Below are 20,599 nucleotides of genomic sequence, written 5' to 3' on the forward strand. Positions count from 1 at the left end.
AGGAACGCTCAGCAGCAACTTGTCCGTAGCCGGTATGTTAAAGTCCAGAACTTCTGTCTTGTCTGGGTTAATCTTATAGCCCGAAAAATAGCCATAAAGGTCCAGTTCATCTAAGAGAAGGGGCACCGACGTGTTGGGGTTAGTAATAGACAGTAGGACGTCATCCGCATACAGAGCGATCTTATGTGTAGAGGGGCCCACCTGAATGCCTGATATTTCACGAATATTTCGGATTCTAGCGGCCAGAGGCTCAATGACAAGAGCGAATATAAGTGGGGAGAGGGGACATCCATGGCGAGTGCCATTCGTGATCTGAAAGGGCGTCGAGGTCAAACCATTAGCAGACACAGTAGCTGACGGGGAGCGATAGAGAGCTAAAATACCTGTCAAAAACCTTTCTGTAAATCCCATCGCTCGCAGCACCCCCTCCATGAATGACCAGGAGATGCGGTCAAACGCCTTTTCGGCGTCAAGCGCCATGATGAGGGAAGGAAGACCATCGTTATTTATTGTATGAATTAAATCGACAATCCTTCTAGTGTTATCAGGGGCTTGACACCCTGGGATAAAGCCCACCTGGTCAGGATGGACGAGGGCTGGGAGCAGTGGGTTCAACCAAGAGGCCAGAATCTTTGCGAATATTTTCAGGTCTACATTCAGTAATGAGATGGGCCTGTAACTAGCACAGAAGGAGTGATCTTTCCCCGGTTTAGAAATAACGATTATGTTTGCCCTAGTAGTGGTGGAATCAAAGGAAGCTCCCCCAAGTACCTCGTTGAAAAATTTTGTCAGGTGAGGGCCGAGGACCTCGGCGAATTTTTTATAGTACTGGGGAGTAAGGCCATCCGGACCAGGAGCTGAGGAAGACTTCAAGGACTTGATCGCTGCCATAACCTCAAGCAGAGTAATATCTGCGTTTAGATGATATTGCTGGAGGTAATTCTAGGGGGGCCTTAGATGAAAGGTAATCAGATAAAGAAGGGGCCAAGGGATCTAGACGAGGGGGGGAGCATCAAGATTGCAAAGAAAAGAGTAGAAATCCCTAAATTCTCTAACTATTCCTGCTGGGTCATACGTTACATTTCCGGAAGGAGTTTGACGTATTTTATCAATGTGTTGCAGGGCAAATTTTTTCTGGAGCTTTCTGGCAAGTACAGAATCGGCTTTATCTGCTTTGTTGTAGTAACGCTGTTGAAGTTTCTACATGATGACAGCTGCTCTACGGGAAAGGATGGTATTTAGTTGACCCTTCAGTGAGGCAATTTTGGGGAGTAAGGCCGGATCATGGTGTGTCTGATGCTGCATAAGGAGTGAGGCTAGCCTAAGTTCCAGAGATGCTACTTCTTCGGCTGCCTTCTTTCTAACCGCCACTGATTGACTAATCAATTGGCCTCGTATGGTAGCCTTGTGCGCCTCCCAAACAATTCCCGGGGTTATGTCAGGGGTTGAATTATTTGAGAAATAATTGGTAATGGAGGTCATAATATCTAGACAAGTAGATCTATTAAGTAAAAGAGAGACATCTAGACGCCATCTACTGCGCTGAGGGGGCGGTTTAAGAAGATCTAGTACTATGGATACGCCCGAATGATCTGTCCAGGAGAGGGGGGTAATGTCTGCCCGTATCACATGATGAGCGAGTGATTGCGATGTCTATGCGTGTGTAAAGTTGATGCGGGGCAGAAAAGTGAGTATAATCCTTAGTGTCCGCATTACATAGTCTCCACGAGTCATGTAAACTATGGTGTATAAGGAGTGTGGAGAGACTAGCGGATTCAAGAGAGGAGGAGATACCCTGTCGGGAGGAAGCAGAGGGAGACCCATCGAGTGCCGGATCGAGAGTGACATTAAAGTCACCTCACATGATAAACATGGCCCTGCGCCAGCCGCTCAATTTGATTGAAAAGCCTGGTGAAGAAAGGTTTTTGCTTCTGATTCGGGGCATAGACCGATACCAATGTAACGGGAGCAGAACAGAGAGTGCCAATCACCAACAGAAAGCGGTCTTCTGGGTCTGCATGGGTTTTGGATTGAAGAAAGGGAACCTTACTATGGATTAGAACAGCAACGCCCCATTTCTTGCAATCTGCTGACGCAAAGAAGGTCTGGGAAAATTGGTTACCCTGAAGTTATGTATGGGCTCCCGTAAGGTGAGTCTCCTGAAGAAATAGAACGGTGTGCAAAGTAAGTACAACGTGTACATAAAACATTTATAACATTAAGGGGGGGCTGAAAGGATGGTGGGGAGGGAGAAAGGGAGGGATAAAATAAAAAAAGAAAAAAAAAAGGGGGGGGGGAAGGGGGATAGAGGATATTAGGGTGGTGAAAAGGGGAGGATCTAGCAAAGGGGCATTTGCTCTCTCTTCCAACAACCAAAATAGCAAACAAAAAAATGTTTCTTTTTTTTTTTTTTAAATGGTACAAATGGATATGAGAGGTCCCTTTGGCCATCAAGAGAGAGAGGAGAAAAAACAAGATAAACAAAAAACCCATATTATACAAAATAATTGAAACTTTAGGGGGTAACAAATACCAGCTGACGTTGAGAGTCCACCTAAAAAGGAAGAATCAAAACAGAGAAAAGGCAAGAACGGACACAGGAAGAGCCAATCGTGTAGAGATATCAGGATCAGGGGGGCTCTGCCTCCCGAGGACGACGCCTCGAAGACCGGGACCATTCAGGCTGAGGGAGCGCCGGGCGCCGGATCTGGGAAGGAGTAGCCTGAGGAACTGATGATTCAGGAAGGATGCCCAGCCTATCCAAGAGACTCTGACAATGTTCCAGCGATTTGACTATGTGGGAGGAGTTGTCAGCAAATACTTGAAGTTGGAAAGGCAAGCACCAACAGTAACGAATGTTGTGCTGCCAAAGAATCTCCTGGAATAGTTGGATGTCCATGTCCCAGAATGTGATCACAGAGCGATCCCTGGTAGCGGAACAATAATGTCCCTAGGAGGTTGACCATTTGGAGGTTTAGCTCTCAGGGCGCGATGAGCCCGATCCATAAGACAATCAGTCTCAGAGATGTCCGGAAGAAGGTGGAGAAAGAGGTCCTTGAGGAAAGCATGGAGATCTGCGTTGTCTATTTCTTCAGACACATTTCTGATTCGGACATTATTACGGCGGGATCGGTTTTCGGAGTCCTCTTGTTTCCCTTTCAAAATTTCCACCTCATCACGGAGGCGGGAGAGTTCCTTATCAGTTGCAGAGTTAGATCGACAAATGTCATCAGTTTTTGATTCCAGGGCATCTGTCCTGTTACCCAAAGCATTCATCTCTGTTTTTAACTCGTTAACCAATTTTGTCATCTCCTGATAGAAGGCTGTTTTCACCCCCTCCAAGAGGCTGGACATCACCGCTTGTATCTCAGGGTCAAGCTCAACTTCAGCCGAAGAAGAACCCGATCTCCCCTGGCGATCAGCTTGTGGAGAGGAGGGCTTCGCTTTTGTTCCAAAGAAGTTTGCTGATGTTCCTGCAGTCACTTTCTTTGGTTTGGCAGCCATGGTGTGATCAGGCTAACCGGTCTAGCAGTTGGATGAAGTAGTAAGAACAGGGCCAGGTGAGGAGAGGAGGAAGGAAGTTGGGAAGGAGGACGCACACCGATCTCGGCTCAGGGTCGGGCAACATAGTAAAGTTCACATACCGAGCGAGGATGCTATTTTGTGCAAACAAATCAGGGCGCCGTCAGTCAAAATTAGATCTCACAAGGACAGTCAGTGTTTTTAGAAGTACATAGAGACTTTAATCTCAAAGAGGGATTTTTAATTTTACTTTACAGGTGTAATAGCACAAAATAGCCACAGGGTGGCAGCAGTGTCTCACTTTCAGCTTGCCAGTTGCTTGATAGATTCAAAATAGAGCCTCTATTGTAAACCTGAACTTCAGGCCCTATATAACTTCTCAAGCTGCTAAGGTAGACTGAGATAAAAACAACTTTCAGCCAGAGTGGGAAGTCAGCTGGCGTAAATTACAGGCTCAGCTCAGCAGGGTAAATGTGATTATACATGCAGCTGAAAACAGATATTTGGCAGCTGTTTTTTTTGTTTGCTTATAGCAGAAACGCTGCTTCAAGATAATTATTTCAGCAGCTGAGAGCAAATAATAGCAAGCTATTTTACAGGCAGTAATGTTGCGCTGCCCACAAGCTCCGCCCCCCGCCGGAAGTTTGGGGTTGACCTGTTACTGCAGTCCGGGGATGGCACCGGAAGTAGGCCCAAACAGTGTGGGTCAAAACAAGTCACCACCAGGATCGGGCTCTCTCCCCAGATCCTCCGCACCAGACCGCCAGTCAGAGCCTTCACAGCGTGGGACCATTTTTCCACGCGTCGGGTCTTCGGTGGAGGCAACCAGATAAGGAACACCTCGTGGCAGCGGAGAGGTCCGCGGGGTTAGGGGGGCCTTGGGGCAGATGCCGCTCAAGTGTGTCCAGCCGGACAAGGGGGGAGGCCGTGGTTGTGGTCAGCGCTGGGAACCTTTTAGCCGAGCGTGCCCGCGTGGAAGGCTTTTTGTTTCCCCCTTTTTTGGATGGCTCTGTCTGACGTCTCGTGGTTCTTCTTTCCACCCAAAGCTTTTCAGCAGAGCTTAAACAACAGGGAGTCTTTTAACCCCCGATTTAAGAGCAAGCTGACTGGAGCTCACTAAAAGCGTGTCCGACCAGTATGGCTCTCAGACCACGCCCCCCATGTTTGTGTATTATTAGGATAGTCATGTACAATAGTACCCATATTGGAGTATAGTATGGTGCTAATGTTTCTTATCTCTGTTACTGTCTTCAAAGACCGTACCTGCAAGCTGTGGAACCTAGTCACAGGTCAAGAGATTGGGTCTCTCCGTGGCCATCCTCACAATGTGGTATCTTTGAAGCATTGTGCTAACACTGGGTTGGTGCTCACTGCATCTGCTTCTTGTGTTCGAGTTTGGGATATCCGTGACTCTGCTCGCTGTGTACGGACACTAATGTGAGTTGGATAAAATTTTGTTCCATGATACTTCACTGAACTTGAAGCTGCAAATATTTGATATTATTCTTACACTACCATAATAACATAAAACCCTCCATCTGAATAAATTGGTATTGATTATTTCTCCTTTACCAGGTCCTCTGGTCAGGTGGTCTCAGGAGACCCATGCTCGGGTCTGGGCCTTCGCTCTATGAGTAGTCAAGGGGAGCTGCAAGTTAACCAGATTGCCCTGAATCCTGAGGGAACAACCATATACATAGCTGCTGGAAACGCAGTGAGAGCCTGGGAGCTAGGCAGGTGCGTTTGTGTGTAATAAATAGATTTGTAAGCAATATGATGCATTGTTATACATAATCAGTTACTAAAACTAGCATCATTAGTATTTATCTTTTCTACAAGTACTGAAACCATGCACCACTTAATCTAGTATAAAGTGCTTATGCAGGTGGTGTAATTAAACTTATGGGGGTAAATGTATTAATTACCGGATTCTTCAACTCCGGCGTGTTCAGCGTCTTCGGTGATTAAATTTAAAGCTTCCCTTTACAATGCAGCGCCGCTTTAAATTTAATCCCCGAAGACGCTGAACACGCCGGAGTTGAAGAATCCGGACATTAATACATTTACCCCATGGTGTTATCATTTATTTTATATTATATGTTTTGTTTAATTACATATTTTAACCAGTGAATAGTTGTACCATATTGCAAGTTCTATTTGGAATTTGGAAGCAACTGTAAATCACTATTTTAAATATATACAATATATTCACTGAGAACTTTTATGAGCATTTAGGTCACAGAATGACAGGTAATTTCCAATAACCTGTATTTTGAAAAGTTGTGATGTCTCATCCCTAATTAGCCATTATTGTTAGTTCACTAAGTATTGTACAGCATGTATACATGTGTTTGTAAATGTTACTGATGTATGAACCTCTATAACTTTAACCGTGATTATAACTTTTATTGGTATTTGGAAGACTGGCAAGAATTAAGTTTTTGTAATGGAAGTATGACAATACAGAGTTTGGCAGTATTGTAAGGGGAGTAAGGGGAGAAAGGAAAGTGTGTATAATGAGGCAAATTTTAAAACATATTATCAAATTTTATTGGTATACATTAAAAAATTCTTAATTGTGTCTGAGAATTACTTTTATTTAAGAACCAATGCAATTCGCGAAACAGTTAAAAAATGAATATTGCAAGTGTAAACCAGTCACATACACAACTGTTAAAAAGTCTACCTTGCATTCTAAGTGGAACAGAGCACAGCTGAAGCAAGAGGAGTACATGTGTTTCAGAGTGGAGATTGGGATAGTTGTGAGGGTTCATTAGTGTGAATAGTATTATCAAGGATAAGGTTACCTCTAAAACAGAGATGGGTTTTCAAAGAGCGTCTAAAGATTTGAAGGCTGTGGGAAAGTCTGATTGGGCGTGGTAGGGAATTCCATTAGTCTTGTAGGCGGGAGTGAGAGCTGGTTAGAAACAAGGCTAGCATTATCATTGGTTAGCCTTTCCCCCATAATTATGATCACATTACACTGAGATCACAACAAACAGATTCTACTCTGTCACCCTAACTGTCACCATCGAGCTTCGTCAATCCCTGCCGCAACCGTGGCACTCAAAACTTACCCACTATCTTCAAAAATGTTCCCGCAGTGCAGAACGGCTCTGGAGAAAGTCACGCACTCATGCTGACTTCTTCCACTTCAAGTTCATACTTGCCTCTTACAGTTTGGCCTTATTGCTCTCTAAACAATCCTTCTTTAAAGCTCTAATTTCTTCCCAATCCTCCAACCCCATCAGCTTTTTGCTACCGACAACTCCCTCCTCTCCCCTCCCGCTCTCCCACCCCCCCCCCTACGCTCTCTGCTGTCAACTTTGCTACCCACTTCACCTCCAAGATTGAGTCTATCCGCCGTGACATCTCTCATCAGTCCCAGCAGTCCCGTCTTAACCAATTCAAAGGCTGGATCGGGTTGCCTTGAAAAAGCTATCATTAACGAAACGCGTTGGTAAAACACACACGCGACGCCAGCTCCTTGTAAATGTTAATCTATTTCTACCTTAGCATAAGCATTAGCTAGGTAGATTACTTTTGATATCAAATCTTCCTATATGCACTAAAGTCAGGATAGATCTGAGATAGTTCTGTGAAGCAGCAATATTACTGCTGCCAAACTTGGACTGCTATACCTTTGAATACAAACTGTGCAGGCAGAGAGAGGAGCATATCACACTAGAAATATCCCCAATCTGACACTCATATTTAATGTTTGTCTGCAGCACATTTTCCTGGTTGATGGTTATATTTAATATCTAGTAGAAGTGCCTACTGGGGCTGCTGGAACACATTTTGCTTTTGATATGTGGGCAGTGATAATGCCTCAATATTGAGAAATAAGAAAGCAATAACCTAAAAAAACAGGATTATACATAAGTGGCATTTTAGGAGCTTTACATTTTAGATAGGCGGCGTGCCAATAGCAGTGGGGTGCTGCTATTTTTAACAGTTGTATATGTGAGTGGTTTACACTTGCAATATTAATTTTCTAACTATATCGCTAATTGTATTTGTTCTTAAATAAAAGTAATAAGTAAAAATCAGATATAATTAAGATTTTTTAATGTATACCAATAAAATTTGATTATATTTTTTAAATATTAGACCTCAGAGTGCCCCGTTATACACACTTTCCTTTTCTCCCCTTACTTGTTTTCATGATTAGTGGTTCATATGTGTGTTGGTGCACCACTCCTATGATGATTGGTAATACTCAGCTTAATGTCAGTAATAGAGTATTTTATTTGAAATCAACCAATTAGGAGGTGCTAGGTCTACCCGGTGCGATATATATATATATATACATATATATATATATATATATATATATATATATATATATACACATATATATATATATATATATATATATATATGTATATATATACGTATATGTGTATATATATATATATATTTATATGTGTATATATGTATATGTATATATATATATATATATATATATATATATATATGTATTTATATATATGTATATATGTATGTATATATGCAGTGGCGCACGCAGGGGGGGTTTCTGGTTCTCCAGAAACCCCTCCCCTCCGCTAACCAACGGTTCTGTACAGCAGCCGCGGCGCTGTCAAAGAAGCGTCCGTGGCAGTGCTGTATTGTAGTATAATACAGCACTGCCGCGGATGCTGCTTGACAGCGCCGCGGCTGCTGTAGAATTCAGGCTCACCCCCCTTCTAAATCCTGCGTTCGCCCCTGATATGTATGTATATATGTATGTATGTGCATATGTATGTATGTGTATATGTATATGTGTATATGTATATATATATATATATATATATATATGTATGTGTATATATATATATATATATTATAAGGGCACAGTCGTGCCCTTATATTAAGGTTACATCTAAAAAACGTCATTTTCCCATAGGGGATTTGTGAGAGGGGGGGCATGGTGTTTGAGGGTCTGCATTTTAAAAAGTATTAAAGCTATTAAACTGAAATTTGGCATGCGAACGGAGAACTGTCCACAGGTGCCGCATGTGAGATTTCAGAAAAATAGAATAAAAAATGACAATTTAGGAACAATCTAAAGTTCAAAATCTGTCCGGTTTTTTGATACTTCCTGTATGTGTGTTGTAGTGCTGGTCAGCGGTACCTTATATGAGTGTCCATCAGTCAGCTTTACTCAGAAGTTAACGCACAGATGCACTCTCCAGCTCCCTCGCTCCCTCGGATAATGCATCCGTCTCAGCGTTGAGCAGTGTGACAACTCGTTTGCCCAGAATGTCATCCAGTATGACCACTTTGTGTCTCCCTCGATGTGCCGATGCTGTGACACAAATAATGTCAATCATCTGCTTTTCAGCTGTTTATTTACATATGTTCAGCACAGAGAGGTAAACCCTCGATAATAATTATTTACACTGGAGAGTCTCCGTTTCTAATAGTACTCTACTTATCACCTGTTAAAGATATATAGAGCACAGGAAGATTGATTCTATTTAGAGCCCAACACTGTAGTTCGTACGTTTGAAAGCTAGGGGTGTGCACCGGCCACTTTTAGTGTTTTGGGTTTTGGGTTCTGATTAGCTTGAGGTTTTGGGTTCTGATTTGTTTTTCCAAAACACCCCACGAAAGGTTTTGGTTCTGATTTTGGGTTTTGGGTTCTGATTTTTTTTAAAAAAAAAGCATAAAAAGTGCTAAAATCCATATTTTTGGTTTTTTTTCACTCCTACACTATTATTAACCTCAATGACATTCATTTCCACTAATTTCCAGTCTATTCTGAACACCTCACACCTCACAATATTGTTTTTAGTCCAAAAGGTTGCACCGAGGTAGCTGGATGTCTAAGCTAAGCGACACAAGTGGGCGGCACAAACACGTGGCCCATCTAGGAGTGGCACTGCAGTGGCAGACAGGATGGCAGTTTGCTAGAGGTGCAAGATGGAATTGTCCTTGGGCCCTCCCACCCACCCTGATGTTGTTGAAATAGGACATTCGCACTTTAACAAACCAATCAGGAACAGTGAACGTAGTTTAATCTCTGGTACTAATATTTCTGGACTGCAGGAACAGTGAACGTAGTTTAATCTCTGGTATTAATATTTCTGGACTGCAGGAACAGTGAACGTAGTTTAATCTCTGGTACTAATATTTCTGGACTGCAGGAACAGTGAACATAGTTTAATCTCTGGTACTAATATTTCTGGACTGCATGAACAGTGAACGTAGTTTAATCTCTGGTACTAATATTTCTGGACTGCAGGAACAGTGAACGTAGTTTAATCTCTGGTACTAATATTTCTGGACTGCCTAGTGAAGTGGAATCTCGACGGGATTTGGTACCGGGGACACAATACCTCCATCAACCGTCTAAATCCCACTCCCCTGATGGCGGACACCGGACGCACGTCTAACACCAACATAGCTGTTACGGCCGCAGTTATCCGCTTTGCCATAGGATGACTACTGTCGTACTTCGTGCTCATGGCAAACGACTGTTGGATGGTCAACTGTTTGGTGAAAGACGTAGCGTTCTTACGACTTCCCCTCTGGGAAGATGACCGACTACCAGCAGCAACAGCAGCAGCGGCAGTAGTAGGTGTACCGCTGCAGGATCCTCTGGAAAAATCCCGGATTTAAGAGGACTCAGTCATGCCGGTGACATGGCCTGCAGGACTATCTCTGATGGAGATCGTGGAGGAAATTGACGAGGAGGGTGTTGGTGGTGTGTATACAACAGGACCAAGGGATTAGGTGTCCCTGGACTGCTGACGGTTCTAGCCACAGGTCCTGAACTAAACACTGAATTATGAAGGTTCTTCAGGTGACGTATAAGGGAGGATGTCCCTAGGTGGCCAAGATCCTTACCCCTGCTTATTTGAGCTTTACATAAGGTACATATGGCCATACATTTGTTGTCCGGATTGGGATAAAAATAACTCCAGACCGAAGAGGTGGATTCTTTGGTCTTCTGACCAGGCATGACGATGGGCTTTTTCATCCCATGGACAACAACTGTTTCCTCCCCTGGTGCCTCATTTAAGGTAACCACATCAGCATCCTCCTCGTCAAGTTCCTCCTCAGCACCAGCTACATCAATATCCTCCTCCCGGTGTACAACATTGACACCTTCATTAGCCAAATCTGTAACTGGACTGTGGGTGATCCTTCCAGCATATGCAGAGGGGGTGCTGCAAATGGTGGAAGGAGCCACCTCTTCCCGTACAGTGATGGGAAGGTCAGGCTTCGCAACCACCAACACCCTTGGTCTCGCCTTGAGGATTTGTGATGCCATCTCTGTAGAAGGCAGAGTTCTTTGCTGTGTTGTTGATGACAGCTTAAGTCTCTTAAATTTTTTAGAGGGGGGGGAGGAGGAGGGCTTAGATCCTTGGGTGAAGCTGAACCACTAGTCATGAACACGGGCCAGGGCCTAAGCCATTCCTTGCCACTCCGTGTCGTAAATGGCATATTGGCAAGTTTACGTTTCTCCTCAGATGATTTAAATTTTCTTTTTTTTGCTAATTTTAGTGAACTTTGGCTTTTTGGATTTAACATGCCCTCTATTAGGAGATTGGGCATCGCCCTTGGCAGACGACGTTGATGGCATTTCATCGTCTGTGTCATGACTAGTGGCAGCAGCTTCAGCATTAGGAGGAAGTGGGTCTTGATCTTTCCCTACTTTATCCTCCAGATTTTTGTACTCCATTATATTTAAATCTCTGGTACTAATATTTCTGGACTGCAAGAACAGTGAACATAGGTAAATATTGCAGTACTAATATTTCTGGACTGCAGAACAGTGAACATAGGTAAATATTGCAGTACTAATATTTCTGGACTGCAAGAACAGTGAACGTAGGTAAATATTGCAGTACAAATATTTCTGGACTGCAAGAACAGTGAACGTATTTTAATTTAGCAGTACTAATATTTCTGGACTGCAAGAACAGTGAACGTATTTTAATTTAGCAGTGCTAATATTTCTGGACTGCAAGAACAGTGAACGTAGGTAAATATTGCAATACTAATATTTCTGGACTGCAAGAACAGTGAACGTATTTTAATTTAGCAGTACTAATATTTCTGGACTGCAAGAACAGTGAACGTAGTTAAATATTGCAGTACTAATATTTCTGGACTGCAAGAACAGTCAACGTAGGTATTGCAGTACTAATATTTCTGGACTGCAAGAATATATTGCACTAGAATTTTTTTTATACTTTTTAAATAATTTTTTTAGATATTTTTTTCATTATTTTCGTATAATTTTTTTTAAAAAATTTTTCATTTGTTTTCTATAAAAAAATTTTTTTCTTTTTTTAAATTTTTATGATTTTTTAATAATTTTAAAATAACTATGGACTTAGCAGAACAAAGCACATGACAAAAGCACCACTGGACTCAGCAGGACAGAGCACTGGCCAAAGCACCACTGGACTCAGCAGGACAGAGCACAGGACAAAAGCACCACTGGACTCAGCAGCACAGAGCACAGGACAAAAGCACCACTGGACTGATGAACAGGACAGAGCACAGGAGAAACTAACTAACCACTGGATTAAGCAGGACACAGGAGCACCACTACACTACTACCTCCCTCTTCCTAGAACTCAGCCACAATGAAGATGGCGGCCGCAAGCGGGGAATTTATGACATCCGAGTCTCGCGAGATCCGACGCGAGACTTGGATGTCATAGCCTCGTTTTGGATTATTTTCGCCGCCGGAAATACCTGAACAGTGCTCGGATCCCGTTGGATCCGCACTGTTCGGGTGGGCTCGGATTAGCGAAATCTGAGCCCGCTCATGCCTATTGAAAGCCTGTTGGTTCAGTGTAATAAGTAATCTAAAAGACAATAAAACTGTCAGCTATCGTAAGTCAATTGTTTATTTAAGCGTATTAGGCACTGGGAAGTTACCTCTCAATAGTAATAAACTGTAAGATACAGAGCTGAGGGTTCCTCCGTGTGCAGGTTGTTGATACACTGTAAATGGCAGTATGAGTGTCATTGACAAACTGCCTGTTCAGCTGTTGTTAAGGCTTCTAAAACACGGAGAGGTTGTTTCTCAACGGTGGTTAAATAAGGAAATAATATTGTGATTTCCTCATTTGTGTACTTTGTTAGCTAAATAAGGTAAGCAGTCTAAACAGTCTGCCTGTCAGCTATCATTGAAACATTAACGGCATAGAGGAACTACAACATACTCGATTCCTGGCCCAACTGATATATATACTATATACATTTTATTCTTTTCCCATATATATATATATTTTTTTAATTTCTGATATATATAGTTTTCTTTCATATAAGATACATCTGTTCATAGCCTTACATTAGGAGCTGTGGCTCAACTGATATATACACTGTTTTGATAACATAGTGTTGTGGGTTCAATTCCCCCTAAGGGTATATATATATATATATATATATATATTGTCTTTTAGTTTCAAAATAATGAAATAAGCATATGAAAAGTTTTGATATGCTTATTTCATTATTTTGACATCCATAGAGTTCTCAATTTATTCTTTTCCCATATATATATATATATATTTTTTTTTCTGATATATAGTTTTCTAGTCAGAGGATGGCTCTATGTATTCTGCAGGGGTGAGAGGATGGCTCTATGTATTGTGCAGGGGTGAGAGGATGGCTCTATGTATTGCACAGGGGTCAGAGGATGGCTCTCTCTGTTGTGCAGGGGTCAGAAGAAGGCTCTCTGTGTGCTGTGCACAGCACAGAGAGCACACAGAAGGCTCTCTGTGCTGTGTAGGGGTCAGAAGAAGGCTTTATGTATTGTGCAGGGGTCAGAGGACTGCTCTGTGCTGCACAGGGGTTTAGAGGAAGGCTCTATGTATTGCACAGTGGTCAGAGGATGGCTCTATGTATTGTGCAGGGGTCAGTGGATGGCTCTCTGTGTTGTGCAGGGGTCAGAGGAAGGCTCTATGTAAAGTGGAAGAGTCAGAGGATGGCTTTATGTATTGTGCAGGGGTCAAAGGATGGCTCTATGTATTCTGCAGGGGTCAGAGGATGACCTCTGTGTTGTACAGGGACAGATGATTGCTCTCTGTGTTGTGCAGGGGTCAGAGGATGGCTCTCTGTGTTATGCAGGGGTCAGAGGATGGCTCTATGTATTGTGCAGGGGTCAGAGGATGGCTCTATGTAATGTGGAGGGGTCAGAGGATGGCTCTATGTATTGTGCAGGGGTCAGAGGATGGCTCTATGTGTTGTGCAGGGGTCAGAGGATGGCTCTCTGTGTTGTATATGGGGAAAGAAAAAAATTTCCCCATATATATATATATATATATATATATATATATATATATATATATATATATACATACATATATATTGTTTTCCACGGAGATTTAAAAAAAAAAAAAAAAAAGCGTGGTGTCCCCCCTCTATTCACTATTAACCCTAGTGCTGAGAGCGCCCACTGCTGGGTCCGTGAAAATCAGGAAAAAATGTGCGTGGGGTTCCCCCGATTTTCACTTAACCAGCACTAGGCAAACCAGCTGGGGTTGGAGGCACTATAGCAGGGGGGGCACACAGCAAGGGTCCCCCTCCCATAATGACTAACCAACCCCAGGCTGTTCAGCGATGGGCTGGATTCCCTAGGGAGTGGGCTCCACCGAAAAAAAACGAGCGGGCCCCCTGCATAGGAACACCCGGCCCAGTGCTGAGAGCTGTAGGGCTCTTCCTACACCCCTGGGCAGTGGGTGTAGGGTAATAACAGCACATTTATGGTTAAAAAAACAAACAGACGCCATTTTGTTTTGTGGAACCACAAGTCCCAGCCAGGTTGCCCAAAATAGTGTGGGCATGCTGCTGCTTGTATAACTACAAGCACAGCATACCCACGGCAGCCAGGGCATGTTGGCATTTGGAGAACCACGAGTGCCAACATGCCCTGACACCCACGGCTGACTGAGACCTGTAGTTCCACAAAACAAAATGTTTAAAAAACCACCACACCCTCATTACAACCACTAGGATTTATTAGAAATAATAAAACCACAATAAATACAGTAAACATCCTCATTGATACCACATATTTTTTATTAAAAAGAATAAATTCCCTAATACTCACCAATGAAGTTTTCTCCTTTTGTCTGCAGCTTTCAAGCCAAAAATGGCTGTAAACCAAGTCCAAAATAAATTTGTAATTTCAAATGTCCTGGCTTGCCCCTGTCCCAAAGTAATTTATACTTCCAAAAGTCCATGCTTGTAATTGTCCAAAACAAATTTGTAATTCCAAATGTCTTGGCTTGCCCCTGTCCCAAAGTAATTTATACTTCCAAAAGTGCATGCTTGTAATCTGTTCATTTCTTTGTCCAGGGGGGACCCATTGTTGATTGAATTTTTCAGTTCTTCACCCAGGGGGGGGCCCATATTTGTAATTCCCACAATTGTTTGCTACTATAGTTTCTCTGTGCTGTGAAGGGGTCAGAGGATGACTCTATGTTTTGTGCAGGGGTCAGAGGATGGCTCTATGTATTGTGCAGGGGTCACTAGATGGCTCTCTGTTGTGCAGGGGTCAGAGGATGGCTCTATGTATTGTGCAGGGGTCACTGGATGGCTCTCTGTTGTGCAGGGGTCAGAGGATGGCTCTATGTAATGTGCAGGGGTCACTGGATGGCTCTCTGTTGTGCAGGGGTCAGAGGATGGCTCTATGTAATGTGCCGGGGTCAGAAGAAGGCTTTATGTATTGTGCAGGGGTCAGAGGATGGCTCTCTGTGTAATGTGGAGGGGTCAGAGGATAGCTCTATGTATTGTGCAGGGGTCAGAGGATGACCTCTGTGTTGTACAGGGTCAGAGGATGGCTCTCTGTGATGTGCAGCCTCAAAGGATGGCTCTCTGTGTTGTGCAGGGTCAGAGGATGGCTCTCTGTATTGTGCAGGAGTCAGAGGGTGGCTCTATGTATTGTGCAGGGTCAAACGATGGCTCTATGTATTGTGCAGTGGTCAGAGGATGGCTCAATATATTGTGCAGGCGTCAGTGGATGGCTCTCTGTGTTGTGCAGGCATCAGTGGATGGATCTCTATGTTGTACAAGGACCAGAGGATGGTTCTCTGTGTTGTGCAGGGGTCAGAAGAAGGCTTTATGTAATGTGGAGGGGTCAGAGGATGGCTCTATGTATTGTGCAGGGGTCAGAGGATGGCTCTCTGTGTTGTACAGGGCCAGAGGATGGCTCTATGTATTGTGCAGGGGTTAGAGGATAGCTCTCTGTGTTGTGTAGGGGTCAGAGGATGGCACTATGTATTGTGCAGGGTTATAGGATGGCTCTCTGTGTAATGTGGAGGGGTCAGAGGATAGCTCTATGTATTGTGCAGGGGTCAGAGGATGACCTCTGTGTTGTACAGGGTCAGAGGATGGCTCTCTGTGATGTGCAGCCTCAAAGGATGGCTCTTTGTGTTGTGCAGGGTCAGAGGATGGCTCTCTGTATTGTGCAGGAGTCAGAGGGTGGCTCTATGTATTGTGCAGGGTCAAACGATGGCTCTATGTATTGTGCAGTGGTCAGAGGATGGCTCAATATATTGTGCAGGCGTCAGTGGATGGCTCTCTGTGTTGTGCAGGCGTCAGTGGATGGCTCTCTGTGTTGTGCAAGGACCAGAGGATGGTTCTCTGTGTTGTGCAGGGGTCAGAGGATGGCTCTCTGTGTTGTGCAGGGTCCAGAGGATGGCTCTCTGTGTTGTGCAGGGACCAGAGGATGGCTCTCTGTGTTGTGAAGTTGTCACTGGCGGAGCAGAGGTTGGAATGTGAGAGAATAGCTGCTGAGTTGGGTGGCATGTGAGGGAAAAGCTGGTAGACATGGGGTAACGTGAGCGAAAAGTTGTTGGTTATGAGGTGGCATGTGGTAGAATAGCTGGTGTGCAGGGCTGATATTAGAAGCTTATGGTCAGGGAGTGGCATGTGAGAGAAAATCTAGTTGATAGGTGGTGGCATATAAAAAAGTAGCTGGTCAGCAAGGGCCCATATGTGTGAAAGGCTGATGAGCAGAAAATGGCATGTGAGAAAAGTGGGTGTCATGTGAGAGGACCTGGTTGGCAGTGGGAGGGGCATGTAATAATTTAGGGGGCAGGGTGGTATGTGATACAGAATTGTTGGTGGGCAGAGGGTGGGTGATTTCACATTTAGATACATAGAATTTGAAAATTATCAATATTTTTACTTTACAAAAAGCCATGAAATTCCATAGACAAAAAACCTTACGGTTTAACATGTCCGATTAAGGTTCCTTACACACCATCTAAAATGTAAAAAATACTATTGAAACTCTTTCATTCAAACTCCAAAAAACAATGAAATTACGATGATGAAGTTGCTTTACTATCTCTTTCTAAGACACCCAGGCCCTAAACTACGATAAAGCTAAACTAAGAAAATGTAATAGTACTGTATGTGTGTATTCCAGTGAACACACAAATCTGTGAATTAGCAGATCCACCATTTTGTGAGTGACAGCAATCTCACTACATGATAGTGCTGAATCTGCAGCTAACCGCAGGATGTGATGGCATACCATGTCTGTATTGCTGAAGGAACACGTCCATTAAGGCTTCTGCTTTAATCGTCGTAATTTCATTGCTTTTTGGAGTTTGAGTGAAAGGAACCTTAATCGGACATGTTAAACCGTAAGTGTCACTCACCAGACCGTGAGTGCCTCTGCGCTGGTGCGTGGTTTCCCAAGCCTTCCGTCTGTCCTGAGCCGCGGCCGCCCGCCATCTTGATGCACTGCGCATGCGCAGCATCCAAGAACTTATGACCTTTGCTTTTAATCTCATTGGTGGATCAGGCACCTCTCCCTATTTAAGGCACCTGTGCTCATTACCTCGTTGCCTGATCTTGAGTCTTATTCCCTGTGAGTCTCTGAAGGTATCTCCTGTGTCCTACTAGTGTCTTCAGCTTCCTGCTGATTACCTGTGCTACTTATCGGTGGTTCCCATACCCGCTACAGCCGTTCAGCGTCCCTGTTGTGCCTGCATATTCTCGTGGAAAAGCTTCTCTACTCATCAGCAGTATGCTTACTTGTTATTGACTATCAACTGTTACCTTGCATATCCGCTTAGGACAAGCCTCTCTACTCAGCAGCGGTATCCATACCTGCTATAGACTATTTGTTGTTACGCTGCATATCTGTTTGTAACAAGCTTCTCTACTCAGCAGTAATATGCATACTTGTGATTGACTATCAGTATTATCCCGCATATCCGCTCTGTGCAAGCCTCTCTACTCAGCAGCGGTATCCATAGCCGCTATAGACTATTTGTTGTTACGCTGCATATCTGTTTGGAACAAGCTTCTCTACTCAGCAGTGATATGCATACTTGTGATTGACTATCAGTATTATCCCGCATATCCGCTGTGTGCAAGCCTCTCTACTCAGCAGCGGTATACATACCGTTATAGACTATTAGCTGTAAACGCTGCATATCTGTTTGGAACAAGTTCCTCTGTGCTCTCAGTGTCTTCATACCGTTATTGACTCTTTGCATGCCTCCACTCATCCGCACCTGAACTACTCCTCACCATAGCAGTGGTACAACTTGCTGTACGCAGTCCACTGACTTCCCCGCTACCTACCTGCACCTGGACAAGTCTTCTCACCATAGCAGTGGTACAACTTGCTGTACGCAGATCACTGACTTCCCCGCTACCTACCTGCACCTGGACAAGTCTTCTCACCATAGCAGTGGTACTACTTGCTGTAAGCAGACCACTGACTTCCCCGCTACCTACCTGCACCTGGACAAGTCTTCTCACCATAGCAGTGGTACAACTTGCTGTACGCAGACCACTGACTCTCCTGTTGCCTTCCTTCACCTGCTCACGTCCAACCTGGTCTCCGTGGTTCAAACCTGTCTTTCCACTATAGATGCAAGTCGCTGACTCATCTACCAATATAGCTGCAAGTCGCTGACTCATTTACCAGTATAGCTGCAAGTCACTGACTATCATCATTTCCATTGGCATCCTCTCTCCATCTGCTGTTATATACGTTCCACTATTCACCCTGCTGCCAGAGGACCGCTGTGCAAACTCCGCCTCTCTGGTAAGCATAGTCAACTGGTGAAATCCTGGGCAAGACTCCTAGTGCCCGTGACAGTAAGGTTTTTTTGTCTATGGAATATATATATGTATGTATATATATGTATGTATATATATATATATATATATACATATATATATGTATATATATATATATATATACGTATATATATGTATATATATATATATATATATATATATATATATGTATATATATATATATATATATATATATATATATATATATGTATATATATATATATATATATATATATATATATGTATATATATATATATATATATATATATATGTATATATATATATATATATATATATATATATATATGTATATATGTATATATATATATATGCATATATGTGTATATATATATATATCGCACCGGGTAGACCTAGCACCTCCTAAATGGTTAATTTCAAATAAAATACTCTATTACTGACATTAAGCAGATTATTACCAATCATCATAGGAGTGGTGCACCAACACACATATGAACCACTAATCATGAAAACAAGTAAGGGGAGAAAAGGAAAGTGTGTATAACGGTGTGTATAAAGTGTGTATATGCATATATATATATATCCATGGCCTTATCTGTGTGGAGTTTGTATGTTCTCCCTGTGTTTGCGTGGGTTTCCTCCGGGTGCTCCAGTTTCCTCTCACACTCCACAAAACATACTAGTAGGTTAATTGGCTGCTATCAAAATTGACCCTAGTGTGTGTGTGTGTATGTTAGGCAATTTAGACTGTAAGCTCCATTGGGGCAGGGACTGATGTGAGTGAGTTCTCTGTACAGCGCTGCGAAATCAGTGGCACTATATAAATAAATGGTGGTGATGATGATGAGATAGATATATAGATATATATATATATATATATATATATATATATATATATCCTCGCAGTAATGTAGACAAGCCTTAGTGGAGTTTTGTTTTTTACACCACTGCAGGTTGCAACTCATTGGAAAACTAACAGGTCACATGGCTTCTGTGATGTGCTTAACAGTCAGCAACACACCGAATGGACGAGACCTAGTTATTACTGGATCCAAAGATCATTATGTGAAGGTCACTGATTTGCTTCTCAATTGCATTATTCTTATCCAATCATCCCTCAAGTATTATGCTTATCCAATCATCCCTCAATGGCTGTAAAAACTTTCTAGACTTATAAAAAAAGCTAATAGTTAGCACTCTATTACCATTTTGTCAGCATAACATTCTTTCAAAATTAAGTATTATTTTCAGAAAATTAGTTCTTATCATGAACTTAGGACATGATCTTTCTAGTTTCACCCAAATGTTGTTATCATACTTTGTCACCTCTTCTCATTATATAGCATATTTTTATATATTCAATTGTCTACCTCTAAGTTCCTCCTTAATTATCTTTTGATTTCAAGATTACTAGTTTCCTTCTTTACTTCTTACCTATCTCCATTGTTTTTATTTTCTGTACTCGGTTGTTAATTTTTTTCTATCATTAGATGTTTGAATTGCCCTCTGGATGGGGAGGCAGCATTCCCCCCACCTATAACCTGGAGCCTCCCCATTATGATGGCATTGAATGCTTGGCTGTGCAGAATGGTATCTTATGCAGCAGTTCCAGAGACAATGGAATCAAGAAATGGGATCTGCAGCGACATGAGCTCATACAGGTTTGTTCTGGAGACCTTCAACCCATTAACAATTCCCCATTACCTAAAAACATTGTGTAGAAGACAGTTTTTGTGTGTGTCTGTGTACAGATGCAGCAAGTGTCAAATTGAATTCTAACACCGGAGGGTATATTTACTAAACTGCGGGTTTGAAAAAGCGGAGATATTGCCTGTAGCAACCAATCAGATTCTAGCTGTCATTTTGTAGAATGTACTAAACAAATGATAACTAGAATCTGATTGGTTGTTATAGGCAACATCTGCACTTTTTCAAACCCGCAGTTTAGTAAATATACCTCTGGGTGTTTTCGTTTATATTTCCTGTGTTGGCAAACCACATTGCAAGTCCACTTCCCAA

At 42.7% G+C, this 20,599-nt stretch overlaps 1 protein-coding gene across 9 annotated transcripts in view; it reads left to right on the top strand.

Annotated features, from left to right (window-relative positions):
• KIF21B (kinesin family member 21B) overlaps positions 1-20,599 on the top strand; it is a 463,280-nt gene that overhangs the window by 428,246 nt on the left and 14,435 nt on the right. For all 9 annotated transcript variants that reach the window (XR_012688103.1, XR_012688104.1, XM_075195637.1 and 6 more), the window contains 4 exons: positions 4,779-4,959; positions 5,098-5,259; positions 19,534-19,651; positions 20,071-20,241. Coding sequence is in view for 7 of the 9 variants with exons in the window: in XM_075195637.1 (XP_075051738.1) it covers positions 4,779-4,959; positions 5,098-5,259; positions 19,534-19,651; positions 20,071-20,241 (632 nt within the window). In the remaining 2 variants the exon portion in view is untranslated. The remainder of the gene's footprint in view (positions 1-4,778; positions 4,960-5,097; positions 5,260-19,533; positions 19,652-20,070; positions 20,242-20,599) is intronic.

Source organism: Mixophyes fleayi, chromosome 2, assembly GCF_038048845.1.
Source record: "Mixophyes fleayi isolate aMixFle1 chromosome 2, aMixFle1.hap1, whole genome shotgun sequence".
NCBI classification, from domain to species: domain Eukaryota; kingdom Metazoa; phylum Chordata; class Amphibia; order Anura; family Limnodynastidae; genus Mixophyes; species Mixophyes fleayi.